Consider the following 18,884-nt stretch of genomic DNA (forward strand, 5'->3'; position numbering starts at 1 on the left):
TACATTGACCCCACGCACCGTGCGGAGGATGGTTCGACTGGCAAAAGAATCTCCAAGGATCTACAGCTGGAGAATTGCAGAGGTTAGTTGAGTCTTGGGGTCAGAAAGTCTCCAAAACTACCATCAGACGCCACCTACATCACCACAAGTTGTTTTGGAGGGTTGCCAGAAAAAAGCCTCTGCTATTAATCAACAACAAACTAAAGCGCCTACAGTTTGCCAAATGTAAGTCAGACTTTCAATGTGACCGAGTTATGGTCAGATGAGACCAAAATATGAGACCAAAATAAAGCTTTTTGGCAACAAACATCAAAAGGTGGGTTTGGCGTAGAGAGAAAGATAGCCATACAGAAAAGCACCTCATACCCACTGTGAAGTATAGTGGCGGATCTTTGATGTTGTGGGGCTGTTTTTCTTCCTAAGGTCCTGGACCTCTTGTTAGGATACATGGTATCATGGACTCCATCAAAAACCAGCAGATATTAAATGAAAACCTAACAGCCCCCTCCAGGAAGCTTAAAATGGGCCGTGGTTGGACCTTCCAGCAGGACAATGATCCTAAGCACACCTCAAAATCAACACAAAAATGGTTCACCGACTGCAGAATAAAGGTTTTGCCACGGCCATCACAGTCCCCCGACCTAAACCCCACAGAAAATCTGTGGATGAGCTGAAGCCGATTCTACAAGCGTTGACCTCAGAATCTGAAGGATCTGGAGAGATACTGTATGTAGGAATGCTCAAATCCCGTGCCATGTGTTCACCAACCTCATCACGCATTATAGGAGAAGACTCAGAGCTGTTATCTTGGCAAAGGGAGGCTGCACAAAAAATTAAATTAAGGGGTGCCAATAATTGTGACACGTTTTGGAGAATAATATTTATTTAATGTCAACATTTTCTTTTTTCTTTAAATAATTTTACTTCAATGAAAAGGTAAGATTTTTGTGAATATTTTGAGTGAAAGACTAAGAGGATAAACAGCAGACATATTTTTTCATAGCCTGTTTTGCTCATATTCACTAAGGGTGCCAATAATTGTGGAGGGCACTATAGTTCTACACTCCCCCTGCTTATCATAGCTAGATTACCCCGGCCTGGTTTATAGAAGAATATGGGATTTTTTTTAAATGAAAAAAGTCTTTGTTTCAGACTGTCATTCATTTTCACTTTTGACTTCACCTAGTTGGGGTCCTGTTGGGAAACCATGCTCAAGGATAGCCATGTCCAATGTGTTTATCTTTGTGCAACTACGAAACCTAATTGCCCATTAACTGCAATTAACTGCATTCTATTAGATACCAATGCCTTTTTCTTTAACTTGTGCTTATTTATAGCACACGCTACTTGATAGTGAAAACGATATCTGGGAAGAATTATTTAATTATTCATTCATTAATTATTCATGAATTATTCATGAACGATTCTTAATGATTCACGCAAAATATTTGTCACAGTGTGATTTCACATTTGCATGTCTAATCTACCGTTGAAATGAATAGTTCGCTATACAGTAATGTTAGCCTGAAAAGGAAAAGGAAGGCGTGTGGGCAAACATTAAGGGCACAAACACCCATTAGATAAATAAAGACACACTACTGTTACACGATACATGTCTTTATTTCAAATAACTGCAGTACAACTAAGTCTTAAGTGTCTAATATACATTTTCTTGGCTATATAACCAACCGACATGACTATTGTACGTAAGGTTACTGATGAAGTGGGAAGATTGCTTTGATATTAATTTACACTTTAAAAGAAATGTACATAAAAAAATCACAAAATATAACAAAACAATCTGTCTGAAAGTGGACTTTTAAGTCAGGGAATGGGAATGTTAGGCTGAGTGGGGGAGAGGGGTCAATATCTTCAGTCCACTGTCTCTTTAAACCTCTACTGACTTTTCAGAGTTATTCTTTTTGAGGGCCTTCTTGGGTGCTGATCTGGGCGCTCTCTTGGCACCTGCTTTTGAGGGTTTCTGGAGCAGAGGTTCGGCTGGGGCCAGGGTAGGAAAAGGGGTTATGGGCAGTTCAGAGGAGGCAGCATGGCCCTGCTGGGGCTCAGATGGGGCCAGTGGCTCCGACTCCTCGTGCTCCTGGCAGCAGAGTTTTCCTGTGGTGGGGCAGGGCTGCAGCGCCCCCTCCTGGTGGGCCTTGCAGAAGGAGTTGGGACACAGCTGGCAGAAGGCCTCCGAGTTCTTACCGCACACATCACAGTGGTGCCATGGGCAGTCCCAACGACCTGCATAACAGCAAGATGTCAGAGTTAAAGACAGTGACACACACACACACACACACACACACACACACACACACACACACACACACACACAATAAACACTAGACAACCACAGCGGCAAAATGTCACGGCACACATAAAATAAACCCCAGATAAGTGTAGACTCCAGTAGACTCTAAGGACACCAAGACATCCCATCTGTGTCTATGGTGTTGCTTGCATGCATGATCTCAAATCAACGTCTTTGATTAACCCTTGCTTCTATGCCAGTGTGTGCTGGACAGGGGATGTAAATGAACAACACCAAGCACCAAAGGTGAGGAAAAAATGTGTGTGTGTGTGTGTGTGTGTGTGTGTGTGTGTGTGTGTGTGTGTGTGTGTGTGTGTGTTGAGAGACTGACCGAAGGGCCTCTTGGTGCGATCCAGGCAGGACAAGTGGTAGGCCTTGGTGCAGCCCTTGCGGTCGCACAGCACGAGTTCTCCTCCTTCTCCGCAGCGGAAGCACTCGTCCTCCGACTGCTTCTTCCCCTCGCTCCGACTCTTCCGCCGTTTGGCCTTCTTCTTCGTTGACTTGGGTTTGGGCTCCGACGCCTGGCCATTCTACACGGACCCCACCAGATCAATACATATGATCAGCACTAGCAGGACACTTCCACTGGTTTCATTTTTAACGTAAAGCAGAACCACCCAAGCAAATTTGTAACAAAAATCAACACTGTAGGTCAGTAATCAAAACTGAAATTCTATGCATTGCGTTGCCCTACGTTACCTTGGGCCGGTCTCCAAGGAAACCGCTGCAATTCGGTGCTCCGCAGCGACACACTGTCTTTTCGTTGCCAAGGCAATCGAGTTTATTCTGGTTGCATGCAGCTTAACAACTAAATACTGCATCACCATGTTTGGTTTGGATTCTGGTCCATGGATCTAAGAGCCTGATAGATAGATACGTAGATAGATAAATACTTTATTAATCCCGAGGGGAAATTCTGGTGTCTTACAGCTCTCTCATATTTACAATAATTATAAACAATATATACAGACAATACAATACAAACAAACAATACAATACAGTTATGTACAGTGTAGGATGTAGAATGTATAGTGCAAAACAGTGTAGTCATATAGTTATAGTTGTATGGCAGCTGGGACAAAGGACCTCCTGTGTCGCTCAGTCCGTGAACGTAGTTTATATTCTGGTTTATATTCTTTAAATATATCAGAGTAGTGGCACTTTGAAATTCATTCTGTAACTAACTGGAAGCCAGTGTGAAGATTTTAGAACTGAAAAAAATGTGCTCTGTTCTCCTGGTCTTGGTTAAAACGCTAGCAGCAGCATTTTGAATGAGCTGCAGCTGTTTAATGGTCTTCTTGGGAAGACTAGTTAAGAGACCATTACAGTAGTCCACCCCACTGGAAATAAAAGCATGGATGAGCTTCTCTTGTTATTCCCCTATAGTTTTAGTTTGGTATGGCATCGGGGTCAAATATTGTAGTAAAATGATTAGCTGCTGATGGTACTATAGTTGTGAACAGTGGCAGCCACAGTTTAGAGGTGGTAGCTGCTGATGTAGAAAAAGGACCACCTGTTACATGTTGTCACATCTGTTGTAGGGACACCCACTGATCTAGAGGGTTCAAAAGCTGTTGTAGTAGAAGGGACAATCCGTGGCAGTACAGGCAGATGTGGCAGTGGCAACTGATGTAGTCATGTAGATGGACAAGCTACTGTAGAAGTTGCAAGTCATTATACCAACAGCTGATGTAGTCCTAGGTTCTACTGTTGTTTGTAGCAAATATGTGATCTGTAATATCAGGTTAATTCATATGAGAATGACATGGTTGCTCTACAATAGGTCAGATGTGGTAGTTGTAAATACTGATATATATAGTAGAAGGGTCAGATCATGTGGTAACACTTATAGTTGTATTATCTGCTATCATAGTGTTCAGTCAGATGCTGTACTTGTACCAGATGCTGATGTGGTGACAGGGTCAGATGTAGTATCCTCTGATGTTGTTGTGGCAGCAGCTATTGTAGTAGTGGATGTTGAGGTAGTGGCATCTGATGATGTAGTTGTGGTGTCCGATGTAGTTGTCGCAGGTGCTGCTTTTGTTGTAGGAGTAGAAGTTGTAACAGATGTTGATATCACTAAAGGGGTAGATGTAGTATCTGCTAATGTAGTCATAGCTGCTGATGTCGTGTCAGCTGTAGCAGCGACTATTGTAGAAGGTGCATATGTTGTAGTGTCTGCTGTTGTAGTAGTAGGAGTAGAAGTTGTAACAGATGCTGTTGAAGTCATAGGGCTAAATGTTGTAGTGGCTGCTGATGCTGTAGTAGGGTCAGTTGTTGTTGTAGCAGCTTGTGTTGTAGAAGAGGCATATGTTGTAGGGATAGATATTAATGTGGTGAAAGGGGTAGAAGTAGTATCTGCTAAGGTAGTTGTAGCTGCTGATGTTGTGTCAGTTGTAGCTATAGCTGTTGTAGAAGATGCATATGTTGTAGTATCTGCTGTTGTTATAGGAGTAGATGCTGTCCTGACAATTGATGTAGTCAGTGCCGCCGCTCCCATAACGCGAACTACGCGCTGTGCGTAGGGCACCAAGTCCTGAGGGGGCACCAAAAAATAGGCAACTGAAAAATCATCATAGTTATAATAATTATAATGCCGATATTATTTCAGTATAGAAATATTAGGCACCTTTTAGGCATGTATATCACAAAACAGGCAGAACAAGAGATTGATTAATTGCTCAAAAAAAGTTACGATGGTGCCCCCCCCAATAAAATAAATAAATACAAATACTCACTCAACTTCCCAAGCTCGCCGTGGGTGCCCTTTCCTATCTCAGTGGCCTGACGAACTTTGACAGCAGGCTAACTTTTCGAAAATGGCCTCAAAAAGACAACAGGAGTCAGGGGCACAAAAAAGAAAGAGAAAGAAACTGCGAGATGATGCCCGTGCATCATTTTCAGGTAAGTCCATGTTTAATCATTGTTAAATACGGGAAATGTGCTGCTAATTTAATGGTTAGCCTATGCATACATCTCAAACTAGCTGACGTTATTGCTAATGTTAGCACACTCAAATATGTTATAACTTAGGTGCAAGTAGGGTCGCCAACCGTCCCGAATTGTCCGGGACATCCTGAATTATGGGTGATTTGTATTTGTCCCGTCAGGGACAGCTCCAGTCCCGTATTCCAATCACAGCCTTTTTTATTTGTATCCGTGAAAAGAGAAAAAAGTTAAGTTTTTAATCTGTGCCCTGGAGACAAGCGCCTCTCAACTGCACTTGACTCCACAAGCATTTGTTACTCCAACACGAACAGGTGAAACTTGTAGCGAGAGATCATTATGCCTCGACTGAAGGACAGACTGCCCCAACTCAAATAAAGTATCTTAAATCACGATTAAATTGGAAGCTTGCACATTGACTACTGGTTGTTTTCATATTTCATATCAGCATTCTTTACAAATGATGAACTGCTGTTAATATGTGTGAATATGAACTCATGAATATGAATATGAACTCGTTCATAAGAAGTGTCACAGGCACCCATTATAATTGTAGAAGTTAAATCGAGGAGACTATAACATTCGCTAGATAACTAGCTATCATTTCCTGCAAATGGAAATCTTCCATTTAAATCGTTTAAGGTTATTAAAAGTTTCCTTAGCTAGTTAGCTAGCTAGCATAGCACCTTGATAACCATAGCAACCAGGAATCACAAATTTAGCTGCAAAGTTATGGATATGTAGTGACAAGAGGTGTTTTAGCTGTTCTACATAGTGTGTTTACAAAGTAAAGTAAAATTCTGTGAATTTTCTGCTTCTAAATCTTTGCTTCATTGAAGAAGATTGCTTACTTGTATACTTCTGCTTTTAAGTTTGTATTTATGGATGACTATTTAATTTCTACGAAGATTTTGCACATCCCAATACTTGTGTGTATGTATGTTTTGGCTGTTCTGTGAACTGTGTTTACAAAGTAGATTTTCCTTTTTCGTTTCGTTTTTTCTTTCTCCGGGGGGGGGGGCATCATAAAGGAGTTATGCTTAGGGCACCAAAATGGCTAGCAGCGGCACTGGATGTAGTTGTAGTTGCTGGTGATGTTGCTGTAGGTTCAGATGTAGTTGGGAAGGATGTTGGAGCAGATGTTTTAGGGACTGATGTATTAGTTACTTCTGATGTTGTTGTATGAGCTAGTGTAGTGGTTTGACCAGATGTTGTTGCAGATGTTGTAGGGTCTGATGTGGTAACTTCTGATGTTGTCGTATCAGCTAATGTAGTGGTTTGGCCAGATGTTGCAGATGTTGTAGGGAACAATTTAGTTGTGACTTCTGATGTTGTAGTATCAGCTAATGTAGTGGTAGGGATGGATGTTGTTAGGTGAAAATTCACCCTAGTTACCTCAGGACTCCGGAGCTGCATATAAGTATATTTATTTTGACAAACAACAATTGCAATCGGGCTCACTCCCAGCACAAGGCTGAAAGTGAAGCAATGATAAACACATCGCACAAGGTTTATATAGACAGAAGTTTAGCGTTCAGCAGAGATAACCACGTGGTGGATTTCTGACGTCCGAGGCAAGGATGGAAGTTTTGCAAGGTCGGAAGAAGCACAGTTCGTCCCTTCTTATCACTTCTGGTCTAAACATGCTCTTGTACATATGCAGACTAAGTGGCACCTAATATTCTAAGTTACACACACACACACAGAAAAGCCATTTCATAAGCACATGAATACATTCTTAAGTAATTAACAGTGTTTGCAAATGATCTCCATCAATCCCTCCTTTTATCCGTTTCAATGGATAATTCAAAATCACAATCAAAATCACAAATCGTCTTTCTTAATTCGTCAATTATCAATTTCAATGGATAACCTCAAAATCATCACTCTGAGCTTCATCACATGGATTTTCGGAACAGAGATCATTACTGAGTATCACTCCATATCATCATAAGTCAATCACTTAAAATGTCTTCATATTTCTCATCACACATTTGTGTACTTTGCATTTGTAGGCCAACATAGTGGGTGTCGACTGTGTGTGTGTATCATTAGCTCGCCTAGGCTTCAGATAACATTCAAACAAGGTTTCTTTGCTGTGTCCTTGAAGGCCCTGTTCCCCATCAGGCATCCTGCAGAACACATCGGCTGTTGAATATTACTGGGCAGGAAAATGTAAACAGTCTCTTTGTGGAAAGTGTGTTTGGGCAGTCTGGTTCCCCCACCACTGATGATCTTTGGCTAGGCCCCATCGTGGACATTTCACCAAGACCGGTGCCTGTTGTGATCAATATGCTAACAGTCCAAAATGTAGAGCAGTACAGTTATTATGAAAAGTCCCACACATTGTTTAATTTTTCCCTTGTAACTCCCCATGACTTCACAGAGATAGGACCGCCCCGCCCTCCCAGTATCCACTAGGCTCTTTTATCCCACTGGACAGTGTAGTTTTCTTCACCAGGTTTGAGATGAAAAATTGCCTAACACAAAGAATCCCCTTTGTAGCTGGACTTCTGTCGCAGTGGCCCGGCCTTGGAAAACTGTAGAGGAAGACAGCTCCTATCCTCTGTCTCTTTCTAAGGAAGGCTTACTCGTTTACAATGTGTTAGATGTTGACAGTAGCACTTGGTATGGTCTGTCCCACTTTGGCAAGTGGCAGTGTTTTCTTTTGAGGCTGTTGATTAGGACCCAATCTCCTGGCCCAACCTTGGTTTCAGCCTCACAGGTTCCTGTGAAGCAGAGAGTTCTGAGAGCGTTTTGCTAATTCACATTTTTGCCATATACTGTATTCTGCAAATGTATACTCAATCTCTTTGGCTGTTTCGGCAAATGGTTTGAGTGCTGAGGCAGTGTAGGTTCTGCCATACATCATTTCAAACAGTGATAACAACATGCATGCTTAATTTCACTCTACGATTCTCAAATTGCTTTTAATAGGTCGGTTCATTCTTTTCTACCAGTCCGGCTGACTGGGGGTTGTATGAACAGTGATTGTCTATGGCTAGACAATATTTCTTTCTTTCGTTGGGATTTAACTCAATAAAATCAATAATGAATGATTAAACATCTTTCTCATGAAATATAAATCAGAACTACAAATATATGCTTACTATCCCCACTTATTGAGGCATGTTTTCACCATGGCTCAATATTGCAGCATATCTTTTAGTATTGTGTGATCTAATTCTTCAATTGCGTTACATAAAATCCATAAAAGCAAGCAGCAAGAGCAATATATGGAGTAAAATAATGGTCAACATCGTATCAGAACCTGATGTTCCGATAGACTTCTTGGATTACTAAAATCATAATAAAAGGAATAAAAGTAATAAAAGTAATAAACAAAAGCAAGCAGCAATCAGGGCAATTAGTTCCGCTGCCTGTACGGAATAGTGTGGAAGTAGTGGCTGTGCGTTCAAGGTTTATTTGCTTGAACCATCAACAAACAATAGTTAAATCAGCTTTTGGAAAAGGCATATCTTGTAGGTCAGCTCTGGTCTATGCTACACAATCATGTTGATTACCATCCTCTGCTGTAAGTCAAAGTGTAGCTGGGTTAAATGTCACGCAGCGCTCAATGGTGATATGAGGCTGTAAGGCAAAACAAAAAGTAAACTCTGCAACATTTGTTTTTCTAACGCGTAGTTAGGAATCCATTATCTACAGAATTATCATTCCCAGAAAATACAGCAGAGTCTTTTGAGCCAGCACTCCCACCACCCCCACCCAGCATGTTAGTCCAATGCATCAGTCTAGGTTAATGTAGTTAGTGTGACAGGCTTAAGTTTCTCTTTAAATCTTTTTGGGGCTAAACAGTGTATATTCTATACATACTCTCATAATTTGTTCTTGAGATCGCAATGCTGAGTCAACCCAAACCCGACCAGAGGTCCTCCATCTCTCTCGTTTTGTGAGGAGGTTGAGGCCAGGGGATTTCCCTGGGGTGATCAGTCCCCTACTGGTTCCGTGTCAAGGCATCTCAGTAATGCGAAAGTCCTTTAATTACATAACTTATGACTATAATTATCTGTGTTTTACCCATTGTAACAAAAGTTCGTCCAACCCCACAGAAAAATAACTATGTTTTGTCTCTTAAGGAGACCGGACAATACCTCAGCACCCAGGAGTGTCTCTAACTCTAGTAAATTATTTAGTATATCTAAAACAGTTAGTATCAACCCCACAGGAAAACACGAGGTAAAGGGAAAGGAGGAAAGAAGTTAGTCTCTAACTCCTACAGAAAAACAAACACAGGAGCATCTCTACTACTCTTTCAGGAGGAAAAAAGTTAGTCTCCAAGAGTCCTGGAAAACAATAAACACAGGAGCCCTCTACTACTCTTTCAGGAGAAAATGCTTCGTTTGCCTCTGGCGCTACCAGAGGACCGGGCCAGCTCTCCCAAAGATCATATACTCACATACAGCTCAGAGTCCAATCACTAGTCCCATCAGATTCCGTCACTCTCGGCTCACCTCGCTGGCAGGCTCTGGCCTCCTTCCAATTCAAGTTGGAGGACTTTAGAAAAAGGAGTCTTGTACTCCCTCGTACGGTTCAGGTCCTGATGATTAGCCCAGCGAGGAAAGCCGATGAGGTTGTTGGAATCCCGGACACGAGCCCCCAATTATGATAGGTGAAAATTCACCCTAGTTACCTCAGGACTCCGGAGCTGCATATAAGTATATTTATTAGACAAACAAAAATTTGCAATCGGGCTCACTCCCAGCACAAGGCTGAAAATGAAGCAATGATAAACACATCGCACAAGGTTTATATAGACAGAAGTTTAGCGTTCAGCAGAGATAACCACGTGGTGGATTTCTGACGTCCGAGGCAAGGATGGAAGTTTTGCAAGGTCGGAAGAAGCACAGTTCGACCCTTCTTATCACTTCTGGTCTAAACATGCTCTTGTACATATGCAGACTAAGTGGCACCTAATATTCTAAGTTACACACACACACAGAAAAGCCATTTCATAAGCACATGATTCATACTTGCTTAAGTAATTAACAGTGTTTGCAAATGATCTCCATCAGATGTTGTAGCAGATGTTGTAGGGACTGATGTATTAGTAACTTCTGATGTAGCAGTATCTTCTAATGTAGTGGTAGGGATGGATATTGTAGCAGATGTTATAGGGACTGATGTAGTTGTAACTTCTGATGTTGTGTCAGCTAATGTTGTGGTTGGGATGGATGTTATAGCAGATGTTGTAGGGTCTGATTTGGTAGTAATTTCTGATGTTGTTGTGTCAGCTAATGAAGTAGTGGGGATGGATGTTGTAGAAGCAGCTAATGTTGTAGTAGGAACAGATGTTGTGGTAGGAACAGATGTTGTTGTGTCAGCTAATGTTGTAGTATCAGTTAATGTAGTTGTGGAGGCTATCCTATTAGCCTCAGTGTGGACGGCAAAGTGTTCCCAACGCGTAGCAAATCATCCTTGGTCTAGGCATGAACTCTCCTTGGGTGGTGTTCCAGTTTATTATAAAGGTATACATTTGTACATAAAATTGGTCCTTTCACCCAGTGCTGTTTGCTTATTAACAAGATGCTGTCGGTGAAGTGGGTTTCACGGCTACGGTAAGAACCGTGTGTTCCCCGCCATCCACACCTTTCCCTAATTGAGTAATCACTCCTGTAGATATACCCAATTACCCGTGACGTGCCACACCCAGTGCAATACTCCCCCAAATGGCTAAAATAAGTAACACTAAAATAAAGCTAACTAAAAGGTGGATAGAAATGACTCCTACAGTAGTTGTAGCAGCTAATGTAATAGTAGAAATAGATGTTGTTGTGTCAGCTAATGTAGTAGTAGGAACAGATGTTGTTGTGTCAGCTAATGTTGTAGTATCAGCTAATGTAGTTGTAGCAGCTAATGTTGTTGTAGGCATATCTGTAGTCGTAGCAGCTACTGTAGTGATAGGGATTGATGTTGGAACAGATGTTATAGGGACTGATGTGGTAGTAATTCCTGATGTTGTAGTATCTGCTAATGTTGTGGTAGGGATGGATGTTGTAGGGTCTGATGTGGTAGTAACTTCTGATGTTGTAGTATCTGCTAATGTTGTGGTAGGGATGGATGTTGTTGCAGATGTTGTAGGGAACAATTTAGTTGTGACTTCTGATGTTGAGGTATCAGCTAATGTTGTGGTAGGGATGGATGTTATAGCAGATGTTGTAGGGACTGATGTAGTTGTAACTTCCGATGTTGTTGTGTCAGCTAATGTTGTAGTAGGAACAGATGTTGTAGAAGCAGCTAATGTTGTAGTAGGAACAGATGTTAATGTGTCAGCTAATGTAGTTGTAGCAGCTAATGTTGTTGTAGGCATATCTGTAGTCGTAGCAGCTACTGTAGTGGTTGGGCTTGATGTTGGAACAGATGTTATAGGGACTGATGTGGTAGTAATTCCTAATGTTGTAGTAACTGCTAATGTTGTGGTAGGGATGGATGTTGTAGCATATGTTTTAGGGTCTGATGTGGTAGTAACTTCTGATGTTGTTGTGTCAGCTAATGTTGTAGTAGAAATAGATGTTGTAGTAGGAACAAATGTTGTTGTGTCAGCTAATGTTGTGGTAAGGATGGATGTTGTGGTAGCAGCTAATGTAGTAGTAGGAACAGATGTTGTTGTGTCAGCTAATGTTGTAGTATCAGCTAATGTAGTTGTAGCAGCTAATGTTGTTGTAGGCATATCTGTAGCCGTAGCAGCTACTGTAGTGGTTGGGCTTGATGTTGGAACAGATGTTATAGGGACTGATGTGGTAGTAATTCCTAATGTTGTAGTAACTGCTAATGTTGTGGTTGCGATGGATGTTGTTGCAGATGTTTTAGGGTCTGATGTGGTAGTAACTTCTGATGTTGTTGTGTCAGCTAATGTTGTGGTTGGGATGGATGTTGTAGAAGCAGCTAATGTTGTAGTAGGAACAGATGTAGTTGTAGCAGCTAATGTTGTAGTATCAGTTAATGTAGTTGTAGCAGCTAATGTTGTTGTAGGCATATCTGTAGTCGTAGCAGCTACTGTTGTGGTTGGGATTGATGTTGGAACAGATGTTATAGAGACTGATGTGGTAGCAATTCCTGATGTTGTAGTATCAGTTAATGTTGTGTAAGGGAAGGATGTTGTTGCAGAAGTCGTATAGACTGATTTAGTTGTAACTTCTGATGTTGTCGTATCAGCAAATGTTGTGGTAGGGATGGATGTTATAGCAGATGTTATAGGGACTGCTGTAGTTGTAACTTCTGATGTTGTAGTATCTGCTAATGTTGTGGTAGGGATGGATGATGTGGCAGATGTTATAGGGACTGATGTAGTAGTAATTTCGGATGTTGTAGTATCAGCTAATGTAGTGGTTTGGCCAGATGTTGTTGCAGATGTTGTAGGGAACAATTTAGTTGTGACTTCTGATGTTGTAGTATCAGCTAATGTAGTGGTAGGGATGGATGTTGTAGTATATGTTGTAGGGACTGATGTGGTAGTAATTCCTGATGTTGTTGTGTCAGCTAATGTTGTAGTAGGAACAGATGTTGTAGTAGGAACAGATGTTGTTGTGTCAGCTAATGTTGTTGTGTCAGCTAATGTTGTTGTAGCAGCTAATGTTGTTGTAGCAGCTAATGTTGTTGTAGGCATATCTGTAGTCGTAGCAGCTACTGTAGTGGTTGGGCTTGATGTTGTAGCAGATGTTGTAAGTATAGGTGTGGTAGTCACTTCTGTTGTAGTAACAGCTAACGTGGTTGTGGCAGGAGGAGATTTAATAGTTGTAGCTGTAGTTGTAGTTGTAGTTTCAGAGTCAGTTGTGTCTGTATTGGAGGAGGAGTCAGTTGTGTCTGTGAATGAATCTGTTGTGTCTGTATTGGAGGAGGAGTCAGTTGTGTCTGTGGATGAATCTGTTGTGTCTGTATTGGAGGAGGAGTCAGTTGTGTCTGTGGATGAATCTGTTGTATCTGTATTGGAGGAGGAGTCAGTTGTGTCTGTGGATGAATCTGTGTCTGTATTGGAGGAGGAGCCAGTTGTGTCTGTGGATGAATCTGTTGGTATGTATGGTACAGAGATGGATCTGGGTAAACGAGGCCGATGTTTCTTGGTACAAGAGACTTTGATTTTTTTAAGCTTTCCAGTTAGGTCCAAATAAATCAGTGTTAAAGTTTGTTCTTTCTGTGGAGAGAAATAAAGAGAAACATTTAAAAACATGTAAGAAAAATTGTACGTAGTCTGTGTCACAGTGCACTACATTTACATTATAGTTTAGTTTCCCTTACATATCAGTTTTAATGGATATTTATTAGTGCTGTCAGTTTAATGCGTTATTAACGGCGTTAACGCAAACCCATTTTAACGCCGTTAATTTTTTTATCGCGAGATTAACGCGAATTTTTTTTAATTTTTTTTTTTAGATAAACATTCTTTTTGGCCTCGCAAACTGTGTAGTAGGGGAACGTTACGGTTTAAGTGAATGGTGAGCGCGATACGGCAAAATGGATGATAAAAAGCTTCTGAATGGAAAGTTTACTTTTAAAAGTTGTGTTGTGCAAAAGAAGCGAGCTTCACTCTTGTCTGAAAATGTCAACAGGCAGCTGGCTGAAAGCAAAGAAGTAGTAGGCTTACCTTTTATTGGTAACCTAACTGTTACGGTTCAATGTTTCTGAAATAAGAGGCCTGACTGCTATGTTCCCAGCAAACTTGAAAAAAAGAAAATATTAAGCCATGGTTTAACTGCACTATAGGCTGAGTCCTTGTTTACCTGAAATGTGCACTTTATAATTTTATTTTGTACTGCCCTGTTTGGCAATATTGGTTTTCAATAAAATAAAACATTTGCATAAAGCAAGCCCATCAACTTTTCCATGTTGATAAGGGCATTAAAATAAAAATAAAATGATGGAAAAAATAAATAAACGAAGGGACATTTAGAATAGATAAAAATTTGCGATTAATCGCGATTAATTTTGAGTTAACTATGACATAAATGCGATTAATCGCGATTAAATATTTTAATCGTTTGACAGCACTAATATTTATTGATTAATGGAGATCTTACCTCAATATTAATTTTGACATATAGAAACTTATTATTTCTCCATTGTTTGACATCCTTGTTTTGATCCACATGGAGACCTTGAACAGCAAAAGTTATTATTTCATTTAGAGTCACATTGTGATGCTTAAAATACCTTCATTCAGATTTCCTGATAAACCTTTAAAATTTGCTGGACTAACTAGCAGGGTCTGTTTTTATCAACACATTACAAATCCTGTGTCTTATGTTATATAATAACAAATAAACACCAAACATACACAACACCAAAGTACCAAATCACCCACCATTAGGCCTAGAGTACTCACCAGACACCAAAACGTTCTTCAGAGTGCGTCCAGAGAGTTTCACAGTCATTTCACTCTTCTCACACTTAATTTGAGGAGCCACAGCTTTTGAAGCAGCACGTAATGGTGTGAGAGTAAGGCACGAGACAGTTGCCGTTATGTTTAGGTTCAGCCCGCGGTCAAAGTACTGCACCATCAGAGCATGGAGCTGCATCCACTCCATCACCTAGGGATTACATGTTAGATAAGGAATCCGTATAAAGAATAAAACATATAATATATATGACATAAATTGGATAACAGAGGTGATGTAGCACTTGGAGATGCAGGATTAACAGTGTAGATCAACACTACAAGTTCCTTGCCTTGTGACGAAGGTAGCAACCTTTAAAGTAGACCTTGAGTAGCAACCAAGGTCCATGTTTCACTGCTGTGTGCTTGCAGTGAGCAGGGAGATGCTGGATGCTGATGGGAGAGAGGTTGTCTGTGGAAATGAGAGTCAAGGAACTACATTAATGTGGGGTTATATCCAGATACTGTGCTGTATACTAATTTTATCTTTACTGACCGGTGAACAAGAATAGATGGGTTTGTCTGGCCACAGCAAACCTCAGAATGAGAGACTCGCTTTCACAGTGAAACTGTGGCAGATAATCGTGGGTAATATTCATTCCATCCAAACTCTTGGAAGACACTGAAAAGAGAACAGAGCCTAGACTGATGAATGAAAAAGGCTACATAATATTACAGACACCAAAGTAAAGGTTTCCATAGAGTAATGACATTATTGTTTTGAGGAAGTCACCAATAATGCTTAGAGCATGGGTCAGGAACCTGTGGCTCGCGAGCCACCACTGGCTCTTTTGCTGACGGCCGGGGCTCTCGGACGAAATGGGTTGGAGAAAAATACAGAAAAAAACGTGTAATCAAGGGATCAGCCTAGGTCTAGTAGAAGGCTAAAATAACAGTCAATACTACTTATATTAAAATTACAAGGCTTCGTGGCAAATACGTAGGTCTACCTGAGTGATTTAATTTAACTTTCCACCTCACTTGACTCCGTATCCATAGCCTGCACAACATTGTTACGGCTGGTTGCCATGCCAATATCAAACAAAATCACAGATTTCCCTACATTTCCGTCAACGAGAAAACTTTCATTGTTAAAGTTGATAGGTTAGAGAAAAATGTCGAAAAGGAAAAAAACTTATCGCGCATCCCTGGTGTTTCTATCGGCGATTTCGAAATGGAGGTTGCCGACCTGACCTCGTCTGACATCTGGGTGGGCAAGTTCAAATCACTGAACGATCAGCTGGAAGGAATCGCACGTCAGCGAGCACAGCTTGCGAGCGAACACAAGTGGACTGACATGGGTAAGCTTCCATCCGAAGACGAACTGATTCTAAAAATGATTCTGATTCTAAAAAACTTGGAATGAACTGCCCATTACACACCGCACATTGCAACGTGTTAGTATTGCTGTGTTAACCATCTTCGGTCACTTATGTATGTGAGAAATCTTACTCACATATGAAAAATATCAAGACGAACCTGCGCTCGCGTTTAAATGATGAAAGCCTCAATGCTTGCATGAAGCTTCACCTCACTGAATATGAGCCAGACTACAAGGCCATCAGCAAGTCTATGCAGCACCAGAAGTCGCATTAATCTCTGGTAGGCCAAATGTTCAATTTCGAGTGTTGTGTGGTTAACGTTGTTAACTTCATATCGTTGTTACGTTGTAACGTTGTTAACTTCTGTCATTTCCCGATGCCATTTACAATTCAAGTTACTAGTACCATAACTTTTAAAACTAGTAGAAAATGTATTTAAAAAAACTGTTGAATAAAAGTAACTGTTAGTTAAATATCCAAACTTTTTCTTGTAATCGTCTTTTTGTGGCTCTTCTGAGATAAAAAAAAAAAAAGAAAAAATGGTAAAAGTGGCTCTCCAGGCAAAAAAAAGTTCCCGACCCCTGGCTTAGAGGACACAAATAACACATTGTTATGCCATTCATGCATATCAGGCTATTCTGTGGTGACAAGTGAAGAGGGGAAACATGCACACATACAGACTTCACCTTAATGTGATGGTGTAGCGCAAGTGATCTCTCCACTAGAGACATGGCATAGCACAGGCCTGTAATTCTGTTGGGTTATCTGGAGGCACCACCTCAGTGGGTGCTCTGAACCAAACACACCCCAGTATTTCAAACTTCAGTATGCAATCATGACCACACTTTATATGGACTATCCTTAGGGACCTAATCAATAAGGCTATGCACTGTGCTTTTTATAGTATTGCATGTTGTCTCAAATTATACCTGGGTTAGTTTTTAGTTGAAGGATAAGGTTTAAAGTTGGGATTGGTAAAATGTAATAATATGTAGATGCTTTGGGAGTACAAAGTGTTAGCTATCATTGATAAATTAATTGTAAACCAAAATCATCCTTTTCTTCAGAATTCTTTGTAAATCTGAATGGCTGAGCTAACAGTAGTTACCATACAAGTCTGGTGATTTCATGCTACGATGCTGTTCTTATTGTTTCCATCACAGGAAGAGCAGATATTCCATGAGATGCACAATTCAAGCAAACATTTTAGTTTCATTCTCAAACTCATACAGCAGCCAAGCAGTATAGTTGTAGCCTAAAATAGCACTGCAACTAAATTAACATCTGAAGTATTAGATAAAAGATGTTTGTCGCATCAATTGTGCCTTTATGTGCAACACAGTTATCATACTCACACTGTAGGTGCCTCCAGGTCATATTATTGCGCTTCAAGCTAGCTTCAGGAACCACTGTTTTGCCTGAGATTAAGTGATGGGATGAATTTGATGAGGCTGAGTGGTAGTCCATTTTCACTGATGTCTCATCCGTTTGAAGTGCTCTAATCTGTCTCACTGCAGAGACCCCACACACCTGCAGAAGTATTCCACCAAAAACCCACACTAGTGTTGGTAGGATCAACAAAACACGTCCCGCCATTTTAATGTAAAGAATAAAAAACGGTATTAATGTTCTTTCCGAATCCTGTCTGTCAGATTAGTTTTTGTGGTCCCAATCTTACACAGATTGAGCTTTAATGTTCATATTGGATTATATTTCACAGCTTTTAGGGCCTGAAAATCTCAAACAAATCTTACGCTCTAGAACGGCTGACACAGACAGCCTGGAAATCAGCAGTTGGTGGGTTTCAGCAGTACTGATGTTTTCCCCGTCAGCTTCCTCTCATAGGTTAGACTTTGTTCATAATGCTGTGGGGAAGAACAAGATCTGACAGAGGACAAGTGAGACACTCTTCAGATATGCATGCCATCGTTCCTCAGACTGTGTGTCATCTAGGATATAATACACCTTGTTCTCTGTGTGTCTTTTCTCTCAGCCTGTGACACTTGCAGCGGCATAATGTCATTCGGCCAAATCAAATCAAAATTAATTCCCAGTAAAACACAGCACGCATTATGATTGTCACTAGTGTTTCTGCTGACAGCCAATCAGCTGTTTTTGTAGTAGGAGGCGCCAAACAGCCAACTGTTGTCGTTTCAGTACATGCAAGTAAATGAAAGTTTGTCATTGCGTGACGGATAGTAGAGGCCTTTGCATCAGTTGGCTAACCGATAAAGGAAGTCCTGTGAATAAAGCAGAACATTCCTAATACAAAAAGTATTCTGACAGAGGAGATTAGCTCGCTAGCAATCTACTCTACCCATAGTAATATGTGTATAAACAATGATACTGGCAAAGCATTGCATTAGCGTGGTGTGTATCCATGACCCAGTTATTGTTTTATCAGTTGACATTTATCAGTATGTATTATTACCTTTGTATTACAGTTTTTTACAGTCAATACAATGTTCACCTTTTCAAAACACTTGCTGACATTTAGATGCTCTTTTCAAAACAATTAACTCTCAGTTCATAACCAGACCATTTAGATGACTGCAGATGGAAATGTGCTGCATTTTGACAGACACATGATACTATACCCCTGAAAATAAAACAGATTATTCTGATTTTAGCAGTTCAGTTTTTGTTTGTAACCTTGTTAACATCTATACAAAAGTGATCATATTTGCCTTGAATTCAATTCAATTCAACTTTATTTCGCCATGTATACAGATACTAGGAATTTTTTTTTGGTTTTCTCCATGCAGGCTATAGTATCACAAATAGAACAGCAAGACAACACAGAACAACAATACAAGGACAGATAGTACCAGACAGTATGAGCAAAATAATAAATAAGAATGGAGGTAGTGCAACAATAATAATGTTAAATAAAGTTAAATAAAGTGCCATAAAGTTC

The 18,884-nt window shown here is 40.5% G+C and overlaps 1 protein-coding gene across 1 annotated transcript; it reads right to left on the minus strand.

The window, feature by feature from the left end:
* Positions 1 to 10,737: 10,737 nt before the first annotated feature.
* On the minus strand, positions 10,738 to 13,655 carry LOC122133474 (mucin-5AC-like). The gene has a single exon (XM_042709756.1). It carries the CDS (start codon positions 13,440 to 13,442, stop codon positions 10,905 to 10,907), a length of 2,538 nt encoding a protein of 845 aa, XP_042565690.1. The 5' UTR covers positions 13,443 to 13,655; the 3' UTR covers positions 10,738 to 10,904.
* Positions 13,656 to 18,884: the final 5,229 nt, after the last annotated feature.

This window comes from Clupea harengus, chromosome 14 (assembly GCF_900700415.2).
Source record: "Clupea harengus chromosome 14, Ch_v2.0.2, whole genome shotgun sequence".
NCBI lineage: Eukaryota > Metazoa > Chordata > Actinopteri > Clupeiformes > Clupeidae > Clupea > Clupea harengus.